Below are 21,375 nucleotides of genomic sequence, written 5' to 3' on the forward strand. Positions count from 1 at the left end.
GGGAAAGTTCCATGCCATTCTCACGTGTCCCCACAGCAGGGACCTCTGGCCATCGGACCTGCTGTATGGCCCCTAGGGCCCGAAAACCTCTCAAAGCCCCGTGGGACAGTCACAGCTCTCAAAACACATCTTTGGCCGTGTTCCCAATACACTGAACTTGGGGGCTAACAAAGTCATTCTACTCAATTATGCGATGTGGCTCGCTTCTCAGCAACGGCCCCCCTTCCCAAGTCACAGGCATCGACAGCAAGTTCAGGGTCAGAAAATCAGATACAACATATACATTTCAGTATCTAAACACACGTACACACACACACACACATGTGCACACTTCGGCAGCTCAGCTCAACCCAGCGGGGCCGGAGCAATGAACTGAGAAATTGAAGGAAACACAGTTAAAAGCAACAAACCACAGTTGTTCAGAAGAGAGAAGCAGGTGACTTACTTTTCTCATTACCTACCTGAAGCCCTGGCTGCTCCCAAAACAGCGGAACGGAGCCTCTGATCTGGACAAAAGATGACACTCCATCATCCATGTAAATCGTCTGCACCGCAAGGAAACATAAAGGGAAAGTATTTCTCAATGAAACCGAATGTCCTGGGGCCGGGTAACGGGATCCGGCCGCCTGAGACCCGACACCAGCCCGAATGAAGAGCAGGCAGCAGACTTCTGCGCCCTCTGCTCCCCTGGCCAGCCTGGCCTCGCTGCTCCCTGACCCACAGGCCAGCCCCGTGTGCTCACGGGCGTGCTGGCAACTGACCAGCCTCCGAGGAGTCTGCGGCGGGCACGGGGCCTCGGGGGGAGCCGCAGCTGCCCGGGACTAAGGAAGGCCAGCAACACCTCCCCGCTGCCGCGCAGGGATGGAGGCAAATGTGCTCTGGAATTTAACTAAGAGCTTCCTCAGAGCCTTCTGTTTTCACCTCGTCAACTAGCTGAGCAGCAGAGAACAACTGGAAAGAGTTGGATGAAACCAACAAGCGATGGCCAAAAGACCTGGGTGACCCCACGAGTCCCGGAGTCTGCCCTGGACACTGCAGGCCAGGACTTGACTTGAACTAGCAGTCGCTGCTGGCCGTGTGCCGCCGTGTTCTTAAACCCGCCACGAAGTCAACATACACAGCACAGCTTTCATAGGGTTCCAGGGGGCGGGGAGTGCAGCAGGCTCCTGCCTGGAAGCAGGGGATACTCACCAGCTAAAGAACAGATCTCCTGCCCCCCCACCACACACCGTTATTTTGGGGGGTACCAGCTCCTCTGCCTGCAGGTCCCCCCCAACACTGTATGCAAGGGAGCATCACAGGTACAAGAAGTACAGTGCTGAGAGCATCACGAGGGGAAGCTGCTGGGCTGATCAGACGCATGGCCCTTTATCTGAGTAATTCTACCCTGGCCTGGCAGGGCCAGTCTGGGCAGCGCTGCCGATCCTTTCCATCTCTTACCAGCCTGCTCCCTTACAGGGTAGCTTTCCGAGCGGCTAGATCACGCTCAGATCACACATGCATTAGTAATTCAGTGGCAGACCTGAGCATCGGACCCGCAGCTCCCTGGGACAACAGGAATTACGGGAGGCTGGTACCTATGGAGTTGAGCTGAACTCCTCTTTCCAAAGGGAAAAGCATCAGGTTAAGAACTAGTCTGTTTCTGGATCCGGACTAGCAGCAAATTAACTTTCCCCTATTATTCTGCTCAAAATAAGAACAAAAACAAACAAACCCAAAACCAAAAACCAAAACCAGTGGCATCGGGATGGCTCAGTCTGTTAAGACGTCAGCTCGGGTCATGATCCCTGAGTCCTGGGATCCACGCCCACGTTGAGCTCCCTGCTCAGCGCAGAGTCTGCTTCTCCCTCCGTTTCTGACCCTCCCCCCCAGCTCATGCTCCCTCTCTTTCTCTCATAAATAAAATCTTAAATGAAAGCAAACCACCAAAAACAGAAGAAAGAAGCAGATTGCTTAAACTCACGCAGGCCTCACTGACTACAGAGAGATCAGGAACACACAGGTCCAGATGACTGAGAAAGAAACCAATTTCGCCAACATTTCTCTATCGGGATAGCCCTTAACAGCGCCAGGACCTGATTTAAGCTATGGAACGCTTACCCTGCACTTAAACGTGCGCTAAATGAGCTGCTTCTAGCATCAGACCACACTCCTCTTGAGCCAGACCTTGCACAGGCAGAACGGGTTTCAGAAAACACCCACCAGGAGGCCCCCACTCCAGACCCCAGCCCGGGATGGGAAGAAAAGCCGCCTCTCACTCTCTCCACTCCTCCCTCCCACGGGAAGATATTCCAGTGCTGCGTCCCATTCATCATCGGGGCCACCTTCTTTGTTGCCAAGGTGATAAGACAAAACTAGCAGTGGGTTTGTGGCACTTTCCTTCCTGAGCTGAAGAACACAGCCTGGATACTCCCCGCAGCCTGGATGCCTCGCCTCCCAGAAGTGGTCTTCCCAGAGGGTGTCGGGGTCCAGGGGGAGGGGAGAGGAGTGTGGAGGGGGAAAGAGGGTCAGCACGTGGGCTCTGGGACAGCACCTTCCACCTGCCAGCTCCCAGGGGCCCTGCAGGGTGACCCTGGGCACGTTCTTTAACCACTTTGGGCCTCAGTTTCCTTCTCTTGGTGGAGTTCCTGTCACCCGGTCACAGGGAGGAGTAAATGAGTAATGAGGGAAGGTGATCCCAGTGCCTGGTGGTGGCTCGTGGCTCTTGAGGGCAGGAGAGCGCCAGCCAGGAGTGTGGATGAGGCCCTGCGGAGGACTGACGGACCGGAGGGCCCGCTGCCTGGTCTTGGCAACTCGGGAGCAGCCCCTTTCTACAGAGTGGTGGGAGCAGAAACCCAAGGACCCTAAAAACAAAGGGATAAGGCAGGGACTCTCGCAACCCAACAGGTACTCTTTGATCTGAAAGGCTTTTGCTCAATTCCCATTTCCAGGCGAGGGCTTTGCAAACCAGTGCTTTCCAAGCGGGCTGCATTCCTGGGAGGACATGCCGCTGACCTCACCTGTCCAGACTGATCCGTGCCCTTATCTTTAATGGCCAAATATTCTTCCTCTTTTTTTTTTTGTCTTTTAGTAGAGCAAAGGGACTTCCGGGGGTTTGTTTTTCTGCCTCTTGAGTCCAGCAATCCTACCAGGTATGACTCACAACAGGGCTGAAAGGACTCCAGGCTTCTTCCCAGGAAGACTGAGATGAGTCCACACATGGATGCACCACACACACACACACACACACACACACACGCACACACACACACAAACCAACCCCCCACACACGCACTCACACCAGTGTACACACCTGTGCATGCACACACATGAACCCCCCCCAAACATGCACACTTACACACTACACATGCACGTGCGCACACACATGGTCCGCCTCAGAGAAGAAAATTGTTCCTTCCTCTTAGGGAAAATGTTGAAGCAGGGCAGAGCTGGTGGAGCCGAACACCTCTCCCTCTTCTGGCTCCCTGAGCGTTTAGTTTAGGAGAGACCCTGCCTCGGGGACTCACCCTCTCTCTGTCTAGTCCCACCATTTGCAAAGGAGCACAGCGCCGCAATTCATCAGCCCCCCTCAAGCATTTAACAGAGGACCCCCACTTGCATATGGCCATGGCCTGGGGTCTGGAGAGCCTCACTTCCCAGCAGGGGCCTGGGATCTGTGGGCAACAGCCAAGAGGAGCCGAGCAGACCCGGCTGAGACCCTTCCCCGCCATAGCTCAGCACGTTTCCTCCAAGAAGTTGCCTGCCACTCTCTAGCGAGAAGCCTGTGTCCCACAGCCTGCCCCTTTGTGGGTCACAAAGCCGGCAGCCCCATGAGCCGGAACGAGTCAAGGCCACTCCGCCTCTGGCATCCCTTTGATTCGAAGGCCTCAGGATGCAAGCCGCACTCTGCCATCCCCCTGAGCAAAGCCAGCAAGACCGCAGGGAGGTGCATGCAACCCCACAGCACAGTCCTGACCCTGGCCAGCCCGTCTCGGTTCCGCCAGCATCTGGCATTGGGTCAGGCCGGCCCCTGGGAGCGACTCCCCCAGGTGCCTAGCACATCACCACAGCCCTGATGGGCCAAGTTCAACACGGGCTTCAGCAGCGCCCCCCCCACCCCGTTCCTGCACCACTCCCCCTCCCAAGCCGCCCCGAGGGCTGCAGGTGCCTGCAGGCTGCGTGTGTCCCCAGGCACCGTGCCCAGAAGCCCCTTGGGCAGCAGGAGCAGAGGGAGGGAGGCAGAGCTGTGCTTGGCGGGAACACTGGTGACGTGCACATTCCACTTAGGAAAGATTTCTGTGCTAAAAACAAACTTAGATCAAACTATGGCTACAAAGGGCCGTAAACAAAACCACTGCAGGACCGCAGAGACGGAGAAAGTGGCTGTCTTGTTCAAGTGGGAGCAACGGGAGGTTCTGGTCTCAGGGGGAGCAGCTGCCTCCCTCCAGCCATGCCTGCTCATTCTGAAAACACTTCAGGAGAGGGGACGAGCCCCAGGGGCAGCTGCTCCCCGCTTCAGGAAGTGGCTGACCCCCCCCCCCATTCAGGCTGGGCCGGCTCCCCAAGGCACGGTCAGGGTGTCCCTGAGCCCGATGCTTTCCTCGGGAAGCGCACGCCCTCACCACCGCCCGCAGTCTCCTCTGTGCCTTCCTCTCGAGCCAGGGCCACCCCCCGGGCCCCTGCCCTCCCTTGCTCTGTCGGCTTTCCCCATCCCTCTGCAGGCAGGACTGTAGGGAGCACTCCCAGGGCGATGAGGGGGCCTGTCCTGCTCCTGCTGCCTCCCTGCCTGAATGGGCTCGCAACCGCCCTCAGCCGAGGGGCTCAGAGTTTGCTCCCCTGTTGACAAGGACACACCTGGAGTCGGTTCTGGGGACCGACTCTTCGCCATGCCCCACCCCACACCATGGTGGTCACACTGTCGGGGCTCTCCAAAGGCATGAGTCATCCTGGGACGGCACAGGGGCTGCTGGGAGTAGCCCCACAAAGAACTTTGGGTGCAAAGCCACCATGACCCCCCTCGCCCCATTACACATCTCATAAAAACAGAATCACCACGGGCCCAGGGAGCCATGCCGGTCCCAGAGAAGGTCCACACTCACCGCCCATCTCTGGGGGAGCAGAGGGTGGGGGTGTCCGGCTGCCTGTCGGCTTGCCCACGGCCTCTGGAGCAAGGCAGGGTTGAGGGTTTCATCAAGGCAACCTCTGCCTGATCCAGAGTCCGGAAGAGGAAATGGGAGAGAAAACACAGAGCAGGAAGACCAGACAGGCTGCGTGAACCAGGAAATCCCTCCTCTGTCCTGAGAAGGGAGGCAGGTGGCGGCCATTTAAATCACGGGGCTGTGAGCTCTAGGAGCCAGAGGGCAGGCCGGGGGTGTCTCTAAGGCCTCGCCGGGCCAGCCGCAAGGCAACAAGGTCCCCGTCTCTGAGCCCAAGCAATCAGGGCATGGGACAAAAGCCAGTCACCAAGTCTGCGTAGATGAAATAACCAGAGCAACGTTCTCAGCCCTGGTCCATCGAAAAATGAGAAAAGCAGTACAGTATCGACATTTTCCATAAAGCTGAATGTACTGCATTAAAAGTACGGTCCTTTAACACTGATGTCTTTATGGATCAACTATGTGCCCCCAGAAGAGATGTTGAAGTCCTAACCCCTAGCACCTTAGAGACCGTTACTGCAGAAGCAGTTAAGATGGGACATACTGGACAGGGCGGGCCTCCTCGTTAAAGGGGAGAGGGCCACCACAGGGAGGTGAGGCAGAGACAGGAGGGCCGTAACGAGGGGGCCCCCAGGGCTGGAAGAGACAGGAAGGATCCTCCTCTAGGGGCTTCAGAGGGAGCATGGTCCCACCAACACCCAGATTTCGGACCTTGGCCTCCAGAATCATGAGACAATAAATTCTGGTTGTTTTAAACCCTGTCCATGGCACTTCGTTTTAGCAGCCGACATCTACAGGGTTAAAAAGCCCAAAAGGAGAGGGCAGGTGCTTTTCCAATGACTTACTTGGTAAGATATAATAGATGAGACCCCAATTTTTTAAAAATGTGGTTAAAACTCACAACTCTGGAGAGCACCAAAAAAAAAAAAAGAAGAAGAAGAAAAAGAAGAAGAAGAAGAGTATATAAGGGACTATCTACTGAAAAGCTAGATGGAGAGCAAAGCTGGGGCCAAGCTCCAGTGCTGCCAGTGAAACCCTCTTCCATCTGGCTCAGTTACTAGGTTCGGGGGCACAGATATTTTGATGTGTACAAATAGGCTTTGCACTGACGGCCCCTAGTTCCCGACACAGTGCTCAGCCCCTGACAGATGAGAAATAATAAAGTTCTGTTGAATGCCCTGACTCAGAGCCTCACCACGCAAGGATAAGCACGGGGACAGGACGGTGCTAAGGCGTGAGGCCGTGCAAAGAATAGGAAGTACTCTTCATGGCGTGGACATGAGCAAGAAAATACGAAAATGCCCTCTATCTTGGGGCCACATTTTTTCCTGACATTTTAAACTAGATTTTATTTATACCCAGGAGAGCAGAGAATGAACAGAAGTCACAGGCAAGCAAGTGCCCATGCCCATCACCTGAAAGCTCCCATTCCAAAGTCCTCCTACTTAGCATCCGACTCCAAGAAGACCTCCTCACCTTAAGCCCAAGCTGGCGGTGGCTCTCACACAGAAAGCAGGTGCTCAGATCTGTGCTGAATTAAACTGGCTCAAGGCCTGGAAGACACCACCATTCACAGCTGCAGGAAGGAGCGGATGCAATAAACACGGGCTGTTTGCCGTGTGACACCCGCAGCCATGGGACACCTGTGCCTTTCCCGGGGCGTGCCTTTCCTACAATTTATTCCACCTGTTAGTCTACAAGGCAGCCTTACCGTACGGATTTTCAACCTAGAGAGAAAAAAAAAAACAAACAACAACTTGAAAACCAAAAACCAATGTAAGGCAGCATCTCTGGGAATGAGAACAGAATCTAGGGGGGAAAAATCAGTGCGAAATTAAGCAGATGGTCATATTCATGGAAGCTGAAACCAAGTGCCGCCTAGCACACCAATTTCGCAACTCCCAGGTGCTGACAGGCTTGTCTGATTTAGGATGAAAAATGGTTTCTCCTCTCATCATTGTTTTATTGATTTACTTTTTGTCTCAGGAAATCTTTCCAAGCCTGTGGGTTCATCCCTCACTTGTCCTCTCAAATAACCACTACCCTTTAAGACCATGGCAAGAATTCCTGCTTCCTCATAGCTGGAAGTGCCTTGGGGATCAGTTTTAGCCCAGCAAAAGTAGATCAAGAAAGGCACCCCAGGCAAACCTGAGGCCACATGTACAGGCAGAGCCCCAGTGACGCTCTGTTCTCCAGAGGAAGAAACCACAGTGACCAGAGACGACCTCTAACATGCCTGGACCACTTCTGAGCCAAACGGAAATGCATGTGCACCGCTGGGTCCCCTCTGAGCCACCGAGCTCCACCGACCTGCCCGGGCACTGACCTGCTCAGTCTCCACGAAGTTGGACACGTGGCCATCGTCGTTCACACCGCGGGTGTGGAAGCGAGCGCCGGCGCGCTCGCAGCTGATGCGGGACACGAGGCAGACCTTGGCTTGCTTGTGGGAGGCGTACACCGTGCGGATGGACACCACGCCGCAGATGACCTTCAGCAGCCAGTCGCAGCAGCTCACCTGGTGCTGCCTCAGGGGCACGTGCAGCAGCTGGTTCCTGCGAAACGGAACCCCACAGCGACTGGGGTCACGCATCCTCCAGGTAACACCGCGCCCAAGTGAGAGGGGGAGGGGCAGGCGCACGGCCAGCTCTCCGGCCAGGGATGGGGTGAAGGCCCTCCCGATGAGCTGGGTGCTCGGGATCGGGGCCGGGAAGTTCCCGAGCTTGTGGGACTCCTGCCCCACAAGCTGCAGGGCAGCGGAGGCCAAGCAGCATCAACCTGGGACTCCTTCCCTAAACCACAGCAGGCGTCAGTGTCGGGGAATGGAAAGTCCCGGAGCGGAGCGCGATCCACCCGCCACCTTCCAGCGAACGTGGGAGGAGCCTTCTCCAGACCCCCGCCCTCCCCACTTTTAAATCAGAAATCCCATCAGTAAAAAAATGTAATCATGGGCTTTGTAAGTAAATAATAAATGATAAAAATAATCAGTAAATATATATGGATGCTCATTTAAATGACATACATATCCCATGAGGTGCAGCCTATCCCAGAGAGAGCACTAGGAAGCGAATCAAAGTAAGTAAGAAAGGATGAGAGGGGCGGCGCCTGGGGCGCTCAGTCTGCTAAGCGTCCGCCTTTGGCTCAAGTCGTCATGCCAGAGTCCTGCCATAGAGCCTGCGCTGGGCTCCTTGGTCAGTGGGGAGTCTGCTTCTCCCTCCGACCTTCCCCCCTGCTTGGACTCTCTCTCTCAAGTAAGTAAAATCTTTTTTTTCTTAAAGGATAAGATGGGGGCGCCTGGGTGGCTCAGTCGTTACGTGTCTGCCTTCGGCTCAGGTCATGATCCCAGGGTCCTGGGATCGAGCCCTGCATAGGGCTCCCTGCTCTGTGGAGAGCCTGTTTCTCCCTCTCCCACTCCCCCTGCTCCTGTTCCTTCTCTTGCTGTGTCTCTGTCAAATAAATAAATAAAGTCTTAAAAAAAAAAATAAGATGAAAATAAGAGCAACAAAAGTTCTAGTATTTTGTCCCCATATCGGATGGATTGTTCTGGGGGTCTGGGGACCCCTGGTGTCCTTGATGATAAGGATGCGGATGAAAGCCAACATTTACCAAGTGCACCGAGAATCATCCTGAGTGCTTTGGGATGAATTAAGTCACTTCATCCTCCAAAGGCCCTACGTGAAAGGTATTATCATTCAGCCCATCCTACAGATAAAGAAACTGAGGCACAGAGAAGTGAAGGACTTGTCTGAGGTCTGGGAGCCACTAAACGGCAGCAAGGAGCTGGGAGCCTGTGCTCTTCACCGGCCCCGCCAGCCCCAGGCCTACCTGCTCCCTCCCTGAAGGCCCCACAAGTACCTGCCCCCTCTTGCCCTCACTCAGCTTCCCCAACTCCCACTTGACCTACTCAGCCCCAGCGGCCACTCTGAGAAGGGAGGCCTAGGAGGGGTGCAACGACCCCCAACACTCCAGGCCATGGTCTGTTCGGGGCGCTCAGGAGACCCAAGCAGCACCTCACACCCTCCGAGTCCTCTCAGACTCTCCCCGGGAGGCCGGAACCTTCCCAGAACGCTCTCTCCCAAGGGGTGCTAAGCAAATCTAGATCACAATGCCCTATTTGTTTAAAAAAGGCAGCGCCGCTCCTGCCCTGCCCGAGAGAGAGCCTTCTTCCCGGGTGGCAGCCTTCTCTCATTTCTCCAGAAGGGTCCTGTGAGCCCTGCGATGTCTCAGGTGGCTTCTCCAAGCGTAGAGGCTCCCGAGGTCTCAGGCCAGCCTCTCCCACCGTGAGCAGGACACCGAGAAACCCCACCCCTCGGGGAGCAGCCACGTGGGGCCCCTTCTGAGCTCTTCTAGCCACTGTGCTTGTCTGCCGGAAAAATCATGATGATGGAGTATTCCTTCACAAAAACACGTTTTCTTCTTCTGAGTCACTCTCTAAAATTCAGATGACGAACCAGCTTTAGTAACAAATTAAATCCGCATATGGCATCAAAGCAAGGCCTCCCGAATATTCCAGTCTTCCAGCCACACAGCTATGGCCGCCATCAGTCACCAGGGGTCAGGCAAGGGAGCCTTTTGCTAAATATTGTCAGCGCTGAGTCCCTGTTTATAGCCACACTGGCCTGGCGCGCTGAAGGACAGCTCTGGTCCTCAGAGGAAGAGACCCAGATCCACAACGGAAAACCGCTGTGAGTCTCCTCCCGGGCTCGCACTCCACCAGGAAGCAGTTCTCGCCGCGGTCCATCACCAGACTGGAAAAAGAACTTCCCACCGCCCTGCACCCCCCCATTCACCAGCCACGTTCCGTGTGGACCCCATCTGACTCCAGATGTGTGTCCAGACCTGGAACGCAGCACCCTCAACGGGCTTCGGGCAATCAAGCCTGTGACTGCTGGGTCGGGGCTGACTCAGCTGCGGTCAGCTCCACGGGCGCCGCCCAAAGACCACGCCCAGCGACCTGGCACCCTCCAGACAGCCGCTTCCTCTCAGCTCAAGATACAATCTGGTCCCTTTCCCGGCCACCCCCCAACCCGCCGGGTCCCAGCCTCCACCTCGTGATCTGCACCCTTCCTGCTGCTCTCTGTGGACCCCACGTCTCCAGCCCCAGAGCTGGCAGAAGGCCTGACACCAGGGCCACCCGGTTTCCTAAGCATCCCCTACCATCCTATGATGTTGCCAAGAAATGTCACAGCCTCTGAGACCTCTCCTTGCCCGGCACTCCCTGTTGGAGGTGGCCCCATGTCCTTAGCACAGACAGCCCTCCAAATCCCCAGCCTTCGCCCCCCTCACTTCCTGGACTTCAGGGGTACAAGCTCATCTCTGCAAAATGGACTTAGTAATTCCCAGAAACACCATCGTCTGGACCTGTTTCTCAGAGAAGGGTCCTCCAACCCCAGGACAGGGGCCTCCATCATCACCTGGCTGGAATGCTGAGTCTGGGTCCCGGGGCCCAGACTAGCTGAGTCATAATCTGCATTGGAACAAGTGTAGCAGGAGACTCACAGGTATTTTCAAGTTTGAGCACAGGATGGCCCCAAGAACTCAACAAAACCAGACGGTCCAAGAGGGCCTGGAGGTGAGGAGTGCTAAGGCCTGCGGCAGAATATGGTGAAGCCTCTTTTTCCAGGCAGAGGTCAGGCAGTGGTGGGGGACCCCAAGCACCAAGGGGAGGAAAAATGTATGCATTGAAGGAGACCTCCGAGTTCCTGGGTTTGGGCAAAGGGAGGGAGGCAGGCATAAATTATGGCTGTAAATAAGCCTCATCAACTCTATCTTAGGTCTGGGAAACTGGGGTGGCTCCAAATTCCAGCCCTGGAATTCTAAGAACATTCAGGATATAAGGCATATTAGAGCAATTTCTATGGCTTGATGCTCATCCCACTGGCTTCTGACCCACTTCTCACCTGTCTCCTGGCAAATCCGAAGGGTACAGTGGTTGACTACCTAGGCCTGGCACCGGTCCATGGAGATCATTGCACCAGCCCTACCTTCCAGGACTTACCAGGGTCATGACCCCCAGGATCCAGAAAGAGCCGTAGATAATTTACATATTTATACAGTCAGCCATACCTAGCTATGCCTGTGGAGGAACACCCGAGTAACCCTAAACATACAGAAATCCAGGCGCCTTGGTCTGGGCCTCAGGATACATGTTATCACATGACTGCTCAGTACCTTCGCAGGCTGACTTGGCAGTTTCCCCATTGTTGGAAGAGCTGGTCTGGCCTGGCGACTAACAGAATAGGATCTGGAGCCAGAATGCCTGGTTTGAATTTCCTCACTTGTTCAAGCCTCAGTCTCCTTGTCTATAAAATGGGCATAACAAATAGACCCTACCTCATAGGTTACTTGAGGATTTTGAGTTATTTTTTTTTTAAGATTTTATTTATTTGTCAGAGAAAGAAAGAGCAAGCACAAGCAGGGGGAGTGGCAGAGGGAGAGGAAGAAGTAGGCTCCCAGGGAGCCTGATGTGGGACTTGACCCCAGGACCTTGGGATCATGACCTGAGCCGAAGGCAGACACTTAACTCACTGAGCCACCCATGAGGCATCCCAGGATTCTGAGTTATTACCAGCAAGGAAGTTACTAGAATAGGAACACCGAATATAAGCATTTGTGATAAATGTGTGTGCACCAGAGGGTAACCCAGATCGCTGAGGGGACCACAGGGGCACTGAGCATGGCCCGGCACTTAGGAAGCACCCAGTGGGTGTGGGCTCTTATGTTCTTTACTCACGGAGAGTTTCTTTTCTAAATCTAATTTGACTGCTTTGGACACCTTCCCGGAGCCCAGGAGTGTGGATGGGGGCTTAGGTTTCTTCTCACTGTGTTGAGAGCGACTGGGCTCTCAGAGGTGCCCCAGGATCCTGGGGATGGTGTAAAGCAGAGAGCAAGGACGCAGGTGCCAATCAGAGCCTGCCCTGGATATGATCCAAGAGGGATAGGGGCGAGGGGATGGGGTGGTAGGCGATGACCCAGGGCCCTCACCAAAAGAAGGAGCTCCCCGACTCGTCGCTGTCATGGCCCTGCTTCTGCGCCCGGACGGTGAGGTCAAAGCTGGACCCATCATTGGGCCATGAGAAGTAGAAGACCCCCGAGTTGAGGATTTTCCTCAAGGCTATGAGGCGGTCCTCCTCCTTGACCTCCTCCTGGAGAGGGTAAAAGTCGGTGGCCGTGATTTTGTAGATTTCAGCCTCTGGGATTCTGCCCACAGATGTGCAGCCTGTCACCAAAACCAGGAAGCTCTGGGAAGCGCCACCTGGAAGGGAAATAGACAAGGGGGCTTAGGACCACATTGGGTGGGCGCCAGGGGCAAGCAGGCGTGGCCACTGCAACCCACTGGAGCCTGAAGCCTCTTCTCGGAGGGTCGCCTCTGGCCAGCAGCGCCACCACCTGGCAGCGTACTGGAAATGCGAATTTTGGGCCCCATCCAGTGGGGCGGGGCCAGGGGCCAGCCACCTGTGAGGAAACATGCCTTCAGGCCATTCTGCGGCCCACCAGCCTGAGGGTCTACGGCCTGGAGCCTTCCTGGACCCACAGCCTCTCTCCCTATCTGCACCCCAAAACCTTGCAAATCTGCCATCTCCACGAAGCCTCAGGCATCACCTGGCTCAGGGACCCCCAGTGGGGTCAGTCCTCCAAGCTCAGTCCCTGGAGTAGCCTCTCGAAGATGCCTGATGGAAGACCTCCCTCTCTGCTTAAATCCTTCCACAGCTCCCACCTCCCCCAGGACTGAAAGGGGAACTCCTCCCAGGCCGACCACCCATCCCTCCCCACCTATGGACACCCATGGTCCCTCGGCTCTGCAAATACGCCTTATGCCCTCACACCCCTGGGCCTTTGCCCAAGATGCCGTCTCTGCCCGGGAAACCCTACCACATTCTGTCCTTCAAGGCCTTCCCCACTCGCCTTCCCTGTCTCCACTCTCCAGAAGAGCCACAAAACCTTTCCGGGGTTCATTAGGGCCACCCTAGCTCAGTCCCTCCTTTCCAGGAGAACTCCTCTCTCTCTGCCCTTCAGGGAGCCTGCCCTGCTCTCTCAAGACATGGCTGTGTGCCGCCCCCCGCCGCCCCCTGCCACTGGCCAACAGCATCCCTGTTAGCCCTATTACATGCAAAGCTAACAACCTCGTTCCCAAATGTATTCCCAGTAGGCTGGGGTTTCTTTGGGGCAGGGCCCGTTACATTGAAATATCCCAGCACGGCACACGGCTGACAGACGAATACTTCCTACATCACCCAGGGAGAGGGCGGCTCAGGCCTCCCCACTCCCTGTGAAGTGATCCCCCATACCACTGCCCACCAGGCTGCCAGGAGCACGAGGGAACCTCTCCAGGGACCCCATCAAACCTGCTTTGTCTTCTGCACCCCCCACTGCACGGGGCAGACAGGCACACGCTATGGGAGCCAGGGGTGCGTGGCAAGGCTCTGCTCTGGGGACAGCGGGGCAGGTGCCCCTGCCCTGTTTCAGGAGAGGGCCCAATCACTGGGGTGACCAGCTGGCCTCTGGGGGGCGCTGGTGTGGTTCTGGTCCAGAGGACAGTCTTCCCACCCTGCTAAGATTTAAAGGACCTGTAGCCAGCAGGGGCTACTCCCAGGGGTCAGAGGCCATTGTCTGGGCCCATGGTGACCAATGTTTCAGACACTCTGATAAAAGACCCTTAAGTCCCAGGGCTCATTCTGTCCCCCTATTCCCTCCTCACACCTGGTAGGAGGAAGAGTGCTGCTCCGGGCCAGGACATGCCTGGATTTTTCTTAAAGTTGCCTTCATCCTGTGTCACCACTCCTAGCACGCCTGCTGGGGGACCACAGAGCGACCGGATCAGCTCCCCTCCGACCTCCCCAGGCCGATTACCAGGAAACTACTTTAAAGCAACATAAGAATAAGGCAGCTATGCTGTGGACAGTGATAGGGGGTGGGGGGCTTGGGTTTCCTAAGCAGGATAAGTATCACTTCTGGGCGACAGGTGGGGTTAATGTGGGCTGGATGTCCTCGAATTACAGCCTCACAAACACAAATGTTCCCATAACCTGTGCTAGAACCCGTGCCCAGGCGTCTCTTCTGCCTCTTTCCATGTGCTCAGCGCAGGGAAAGCAGAGTTCAAGACCGTTCAGAGGCGTGGCCAGGGGACAGCCCCTGCGGTCTAGGCTGCGAGCCTGAGAAGGGATTCTCTAGAGAGTGGGGTCAAGGAGAAGCACAGAAGACTTTGTCTCTCCAGCCAAGCTGTGAAGTGGATTTCGAGCAGTCCTTCCTCAACAGCCTCTGCGTGGGGGGACCGAGTCCCTGGCAAGAGTCCCAGGTGGCTTTGAAGACAGTAGGCATTTCCTGCGCAGGGCTGTGGCCCCCCGGGTGGTACGGAGGGGTGGCTGCAGCAGGCAGGAAAAAGCTCTTAAAATAAATGAGAATTGGAGCTCCTGAGTCCGGGATGAGGGGCTCAGGAGAGGGCACAGGTGAATTTAAGAAAAGCCACCACAGAAGCGCACTGGAACCAAGCACTGTGATAACAGAGGACTCTCAGTTCTGGCGCTCCCTGGGCACTAGGTGTTGTTCCTTGAACTTCCTCTGGACAAGCCCATGGGGGGCTGGGGAGGAGGTACCACTTTTAGCCCATTTCACAGAGAGGCAGATGGAGGCACAGAGAGGTTAAGAAGCCTGCCCAAGGTAACAGAGTGGGGCAGCTGGGATTCGAATCCACTTTAGGGCTCTACCACCTGGGCAAGAGACTCAGACTAAGTCTGCTTCCAGATCCGGCACTCTTTACCTAGATCCTTGCTGAAGGACAGCTCATGTGCCTGACAAGGCTGCCATTTCATATGCGAGGGACTGTCCCCAGGGGGAAGTCACATCGTCCGCCTGAGGCACGGCTAGTCTGCCATTGGACCCACAATGCACACATGGGTCTCCTCTCCCCGGCTCCCTCGGGCTCCCAGGTCTGGCGGCCTCCAGTCCTGCTGGCTCGCTGTCCCACAAGGGCTGTGGCTGACTAATGTGCCATTCGCTCACTGGAGACCACGAGTTTTCATCATTAGATTAAATGGCTGTGGATAATACATTTTACAGCATAGGCTAAACATTGATGCATGACAATAAAACCATTGTGGGTCTCTTTACCGGGATGCAGCGGGATCTAGATCCTGCTTTGATCAGGGGAGGCGTGAATCAGTTAACAGATGGAATTTCCCTCGTGTTTCTATTCCACGCCCCCTGGAGTTGCATCCTAATGTCATATTTTGTGCTTCTGTGTCTCTTGATCATACCGGGCAGCAATCTGATCCCGACACTTGACGTGTTTAGAAGACTCGGACTTGCGCCATCATTGCAATGATTTTGAGTCAAACGATATAAACAAAGTGCTTTGCTAAAGAGTAATTGAACGTAAAAAACCGAGACTTGTTGGGAAGGTGGGTGGGACCTCTGGATCCGCACATCCACGGGAAAATAGTATTTATTATCAGAGAGCACGCCTGGGTCAGAGGTCGCTGGCCACAGTCAGGGAGAGGTGACCGGAAGGACAAGCAACAGGTCACGGGCCCAAAGGTACAGCAGAGCCAGAAGGGACCACACATGCACACAGGGACACGTACACCCCTCCAGATGGCAGGAGGCCCGCTCTCAGGCGAGTCTTGCAGGCTGGGCAACCAGGGTGTGGAAGCGGGAGGCAAGCACCCCACCACGTACTGTCTAGGAGGGCCAGGGTTTCAGTTTGAGAAGATGAAAAAACTTCTAGAGACAGACAGGGGTACAACAATGGAAATGTCCTCAGTGCCCCTGAACTGTCCACTTTAACTTGGTCACAATGGTACATTTTTATCGTCTCTGTATTTTGCCACGTGCACAAAAACCTCAGAGACCTCCATGCTGATTCAGAAATGCTCTCCCTCGAGGGGGCTGCCTTTAAAACCCAACTCCAAGGCCCGGCTGTCCTCAGGCCCCTGAGCCCGGCAGCGATGGGGTCCCTGTCTTGTCTCACTGAGGCCACTGCCATCTGGCTGGGAAGGGCTGGCGCTGGGAGCTCGGTGAGTCATGGGCAGACACAATGCCGTTTGTGCCGGGACAATGCTGGGTGTGTTCTAGCCTCTGGGCCTCCTGCTTCCCCTGCGTCCGCATTTCTGTTGGCTCAGCCTTGGCGTTCACTCCCCGGCCAGGTTGTGCCAATCTCCACCCTGAGGTTGCCGACAGACCCCCTTCTCTTTCCTGCTTATACAGGGCCCTCTCGCACTTTAAAGCTGTAGACACAGGACTCAGGAGCTCTAGGCTTGCCCACTCATGGAGTGGGGGTCCCCAAGGCTCCCCCAGTACCAACCAGCTTGAGTTCTAAATACTCTGCATCCACATGGCACAGGGTGCAAGGATCTCTTTCACCTTCCCTTTCTGGAACGTGCAGGTGGCACGTGTGTCTGAGCCGGGAGCTTACGCCTGCCCCTCCTTCTCCAGCCCCACTCTGTAGCCCGAAATCCACCAGGGGTGGGTTAGTCGCACCATGAAAACTGGCAGACGCTTCCTAGCAGGGCTTTTTTCCCCCCGGAGAGCTGGACGTCCAATATTCACCAGCACTCCACTGGATGTAGGTCATAAATGATCCTAAGACTGATAAAGGCCGTATCGTTTCAAGACTTTCCAGAGAACACCGTGTACCCCGAATTTCCAGACTAAAGACGATCCCATTTCCCTCCCCAGAGACTTTGCCTTTTGTAGTGACTGCCCTGCAGTGAGCCCTCCGCTAGCCTCTGCAGGCTAACCACCCACCAGGACTCAGTGCCCTGACCTCTACCCCGCACCCCCTTCTCCCAGAGGGACCCTTCTGCACGCCAGCTCCCTCCCGCTCAGTACCCATTTCCAAACCAGGTTTACTCTCCCCTATAAATCTCTTAGCAATTATGTAATACAGAGGTGAGGCAGTTTTCCTGGTTTTGCAGACTACAGTCCTAGAGAGATGAATAAATACAGAAGGTGAGTGTGTTGTGAAGCTGGAACTAGAATCTGGGAGGGCTGTCCAGTAGGGCTTCACAGGCTGTGCACTGCACAACTCCAGAGCTCCTTAAAGACCTCACTGTATTCAACCCTCGAGGCTATGAAACAGGCAGGCTGTGAGAGCTCAGGTTAAAAGGGAGTTAAATCCTGTAATCGTTGGGATAAATTCTTTCAGCTGCTGTACTCTCACTTTCTTTGCTTTGTATCATGTCTACATCAGGAAGCCTGACTCTCCAACTAATTGTGGGGGCTCCGCCCCCTTCCTGCTGGCATTTCTGGGAGGAAGGAGGAACTTACCATCTCCATGAAAACCTAGGAACCTGGAATAAAGCTTTTAGCAATTTTTGTGCACATTTCTTAGTTTCTAACAGAAAAAAGCTATCTTCACTGAGGCAGATTGAAATTCAACAACTTGCCCCCTGTTATAAGCCTGAGAGGAAGTCTCTTTTTTTGTACAGAGACCCTCGGCCTAAAAAAGTCAGTCAAAAGGGAGGCCGATCCCCAGCTTGGGCTGGTTGTCTCGGTGGCAACCCCAAACTGGGATTTCACTCTGCACTGCCCAACACCCTCAACAGATGAGAAGAAAACAGGAGAGCTCTGGACTGGGGACTTGCAGGAGGAAAAGAAAATCAAGTTAAAGCCACGGTCTCCTTCAGGAAATCCAAGGGGATTTTTAAAAACTGGACAATAAGGCCCAATCCTTCCATCTATCCTAAAGATATCTGAGGGCCCTTTCAGGAATGTGTTGAAAACAGGCCAAAGAACGCTGACATTCCAAAACTTGGAAGTCATTCTTACCCCCTTGGAGAGAGCTTTGGCAGCCCACCTAGGAGGGCAACTCTGGCAGGGAGGGCTGGGGGTATTCAGAGGACAGAGGACAGGAGAACGGGGCGGGGGGGTGCTGGGGACCTGAGTGACCTTCATGCCAGGCCCCCAGGGTCTCTGCACACTCACTCCTGGGGGAGGGCCGGGTGGGGAGCACAGGCTGCACGAAGGGAGCAGGGCCTTGCCTCAGGCAAGGGCAAGATGGGGGGGGGTCTTCCCAGCAGGTGGTCGTCTCCCTCCACTTCCTTGCCCTGGGCTGATTCCACGGAAGCCTGTCCAGACCCTGGGCCAGGAGCCCCACAGACACCCTGGCCCACTCTGACAATATTTCTCAGGGTTAAAGTCATCGCCTCAGGCAAGAAGGGTAGCCAGGATTCAGAGTGGGGGCTGTTGAAAGCGACTCCCTGTAGCCGATCTCAGATCCTAGTCCAGGGAAAAGACGCCCTCCTCTGGGATGAAGGAAAGGTACTGCTCCTTCTGACCTTGGAAGTGCAACCTTCTCTGCCCCCTTTCAAGACTGAACAGCCCGGTAGGTTGATAACAGCCCCAGGTGGTTGACAACAGCCCCAGGTGGTTGACAACAGCCCCGGGCGCCAGAAGGCACATGTTTAAAACCCAGGTCACCCCTAGAAAACTGCCTGACCTTGGCCAAGTTACAGCCCTGCGCAAAATCCAGGTCTGGGTCAGATGCAAAACGGATCACTGATTCATGTAGCGGAAAACCACTGCCGGTTATAACTGTAAGATGTCAACAACGGTTAATATATCCTAAGAGCCAAGACGCTCTAATATGTTTAAAAAAAAAAAAAAAGTCACAGAAGAGACAAAAAAAACAGCACTTAAGTTTTCCAAGCCTCTCTGTCTGGGTAAAGCAGGACAGGAACAGGCACCCGCCTCGCGTGTTGGGAGAACAGAGTTAATACATTACAACAGTGCCCGGCACGGAGTGTGCGCTACGGAAGGTTAGCTGGTGTCCTCACATCACCGTCGCGGAGGCAAGGGCCCCTGGACTTTTTTGTGACCTCATTAAAATCACTAGGGGAAAAGTCCCACAGAAAACCTGGAGTAGACAGCACATTTTCAGGGAAAAAGCCAAGTGTTTGGAGGCAACTCCGTCTGGGTTTGAATCCCAGCTACGCTTCTTACCCGAGGCAATCACTCTAACCCTCTGAGCCTGTTTCCATGACTGGGAATAGTGGAAGAGACGCAATATCATATTGGCTTATTTTTAGGACTCAATAAGTTAACGCACATCTAGCCCCAGGGAACAAAAGAGACATCAGAGGCATGCATGTTGTCGTGGGGCTACGGAGCGCTTTCCCTACACACGATTTGGAAATGACTGGTGGAATCGAGCTCGGGAGAACCCGTCCCCGAAAGAAAAGACCCAGAAAAGTAGTGACAGACAACGTGCCATTCTGTTGCCTTAAAAAAAATTCCCCGTCTGTGAACGCAGCTGCTGCGGGACACGAGGGAACATGCTCGGCTCGGGGGAAGCGTGTGCCCCAATCTGACCCACTCCCAGCCACTCTCATCCTGGGGTGCTGGACTGAGAAGGGGAGATGTCACCTGTGCTCTGGCCCGGGCCCCAAACATCCCTGGAGACCTGTGGGTGGGGCCGGCATAAATGAGGTGACTGAGGGAGGAGGAGGGACACGGTGGCTGCAGACCCCAAAGTGAGGTCCAGGGCCACAGAGGTGACAATGCAGGGGAAGGCTGCGACCTCCAGGAACAGCCCAGCTGACAGCTCAGCCCCGAGGGTCTCACACGGACAAGGATGCCCGCTGGTTCCTGGGAGTTCTCAGCCTTTTCCAAAGTCAGACTACGCGGCCCATTTTCCAGATGCACTTTCCTTTCCTCTCCCCGGCATCCGATGGCCCCCAGGTGCTGGGGGCTCTTCTCTCCTCGCTAACACGCACGCCCAGTCCCTGCTCTTCTTCAAGCCACCCCGTGAGTCCGGGGTTGTCGGACTGCCTGCATCCACGCCTTCTAGATACGGAGCCCTTGTCAACAACAAACAGCCCCCTGGGGGGAACCCCCCCTTACACCCGACTTTGGAAAAACTCAGGTCCTGGAGGGCAAACCACGAGGGTGAGCATCCTTCACACACACCTCCTCTGCCACCGGCACAGACAGGTGAGAATCAGGCTGCGTTCACCTCCCCGGCACGGAGCAGCGGGCTCAGGCAAATACAGACACAGTTTAAAGGATGATAAAATAAAATGTCTAAACCCGGCAGTCCTTCCAAACGAATGCAGGAGGAGACGCTCTGACAGCTGCTGTTCTGTCTGAACGGGTACTTACCGGATCTTAACCTGAGCTCCCCCAAGCAGCCGTAAGCGTCCGTGAGCTTCCCATACTGGCCTTTAATGACCTCCTTCTCTTCCGGAGCTGGGAGAGAAACACATCACAGACAACATCAGCCTGGGTCTCCTGCGGGCTGGAGTTCATTCACGGCTGCCTTCCCATCTGGGTCCCCACCCACTGGAAAAAGAAAACGCAGAGACAATAGCCCGGCCTCAAGGGATGCGGGTGGAGGTTTTAGGACTAGCGAATCACTGAGCTGCACATTTAGACCTTCCCACAAACAGCTTGCTCTCTGGGAGCGCCCACAGCTCCCTGGGGGGGGGGGGGGGGGGTTGGGGAGGGTGAGGAGAGTCCCCGGCTGGCTGAGAGGAGGTGCTGGGGTTTGAGCAGGAACAGGTGCCTGAGGCCCAGCCCCGTCCGCAGGCTCAGGAACAGGCGCGAGTCCTTGTGACCCAGTGGGAAGGACCGTCCTTCCTAAATGAGGTCCCCTGCAGGCTCATCCCGCGAGTGCCCACCTGCCCGCGGGGACCTGCTTTGTAACAGACGGGGAGGCTATGCAGAAAGCCCACGCGCCCCAGGTACTCCGGGCCTGGGCCCGGGGCATCCCCCCGGCACGCTGCCAGAGCAGAGCCCTTGTCCCTGTCCTTGTCCAGTGCTCAGGACAAGACAGAGCCTCGGGAGGAAGCAAAAGAAGAAAGCTGACCTGACAGAGGGAAGGACCCTTTGGAGCCGGGAGCCCTTGACCTTCAAGGACACCAGAGACCCATGTGGCACTGAAGGCAGCAAGCCCTTGGACCCTTCCTCTGAAGAGTGCTTCCATACGCAGCGAATGAAACGGGGACCTGGATGAGTCCCCGGATGAGGGCCTGGCAGACCCCGTCAGCGAGGTTCCCTGGGAAAGCAGTCCCTCTGCGTCCGCATGGGCTTTTCATCCCGGGACAGAGGAAGGCCCAGCAGACACTGCAGCTTCACGGGGGAGCATCTGGCGGGGGGGGGGGGGGGGGTCTGTATCACCGCTACAACCGTGCACAAGTTTTCGGACTATTTTTTTATGGGGCTTGGAGCCACAGTTTCTGTCAGAATGGCAAAGGAGGAGGAGGGCAGAGGGGCCTAGTAACCTAATGCTAACTCTGAGGACTCGGGG

The 21,375-nt window shown here is 55.4% G+C and overlaps 1 protein-coding gene across 4 annotated transcripts in view; it reads right to left on the minus strand.

The window, feature by feature from the left end:
• SYNJ2 (synaptojanin 2) overlaps positions 1–21,375 on the minus strand; it is a 94,533-nt gene that overhangs the window by 47,383 nt on the left and 25,775 nt on the right. For 3 of the 4 annotated variants that reach the window (XM_032338617.1, XM_032338614.1, XM_032338618.1), the window contains exons 2-5: positions 20,229–20,315; positions 12,117–12,387; positions 7,462–7,687; positions 462–545 (exon numbers count right to left, since the gene is read on the minus strand). In XM_032338617.1, the coding sequence (XP_032194508.1) occupies positions 462–545; positions 7,462–7,687; positions 12,117–12,387; positions 20,229–20,315 (668 nt within the window). The remainder of the gene's footprint in view (positions 1–461; positions 546–7,461; positions 7,688–12,116; positions 12,388–20,228; positions 20,316–21,375) is intronic. The other variant, XM_032338616.1, reaches the window with a different exon arrangement.

Source organism: Mustela erminea, chromosome 4 (assembly GCF_009829155.1).
Source record: "Mustela erminea isolate mMusErm1 chromosome 4, mMusErm1.Pri, whole genome shotgun sequence".
NCBI lineage: Eukaryota > Metazoa > Chordata > Mammalia > Carnivora > Mustelidae > Mustela > Mustela erminea.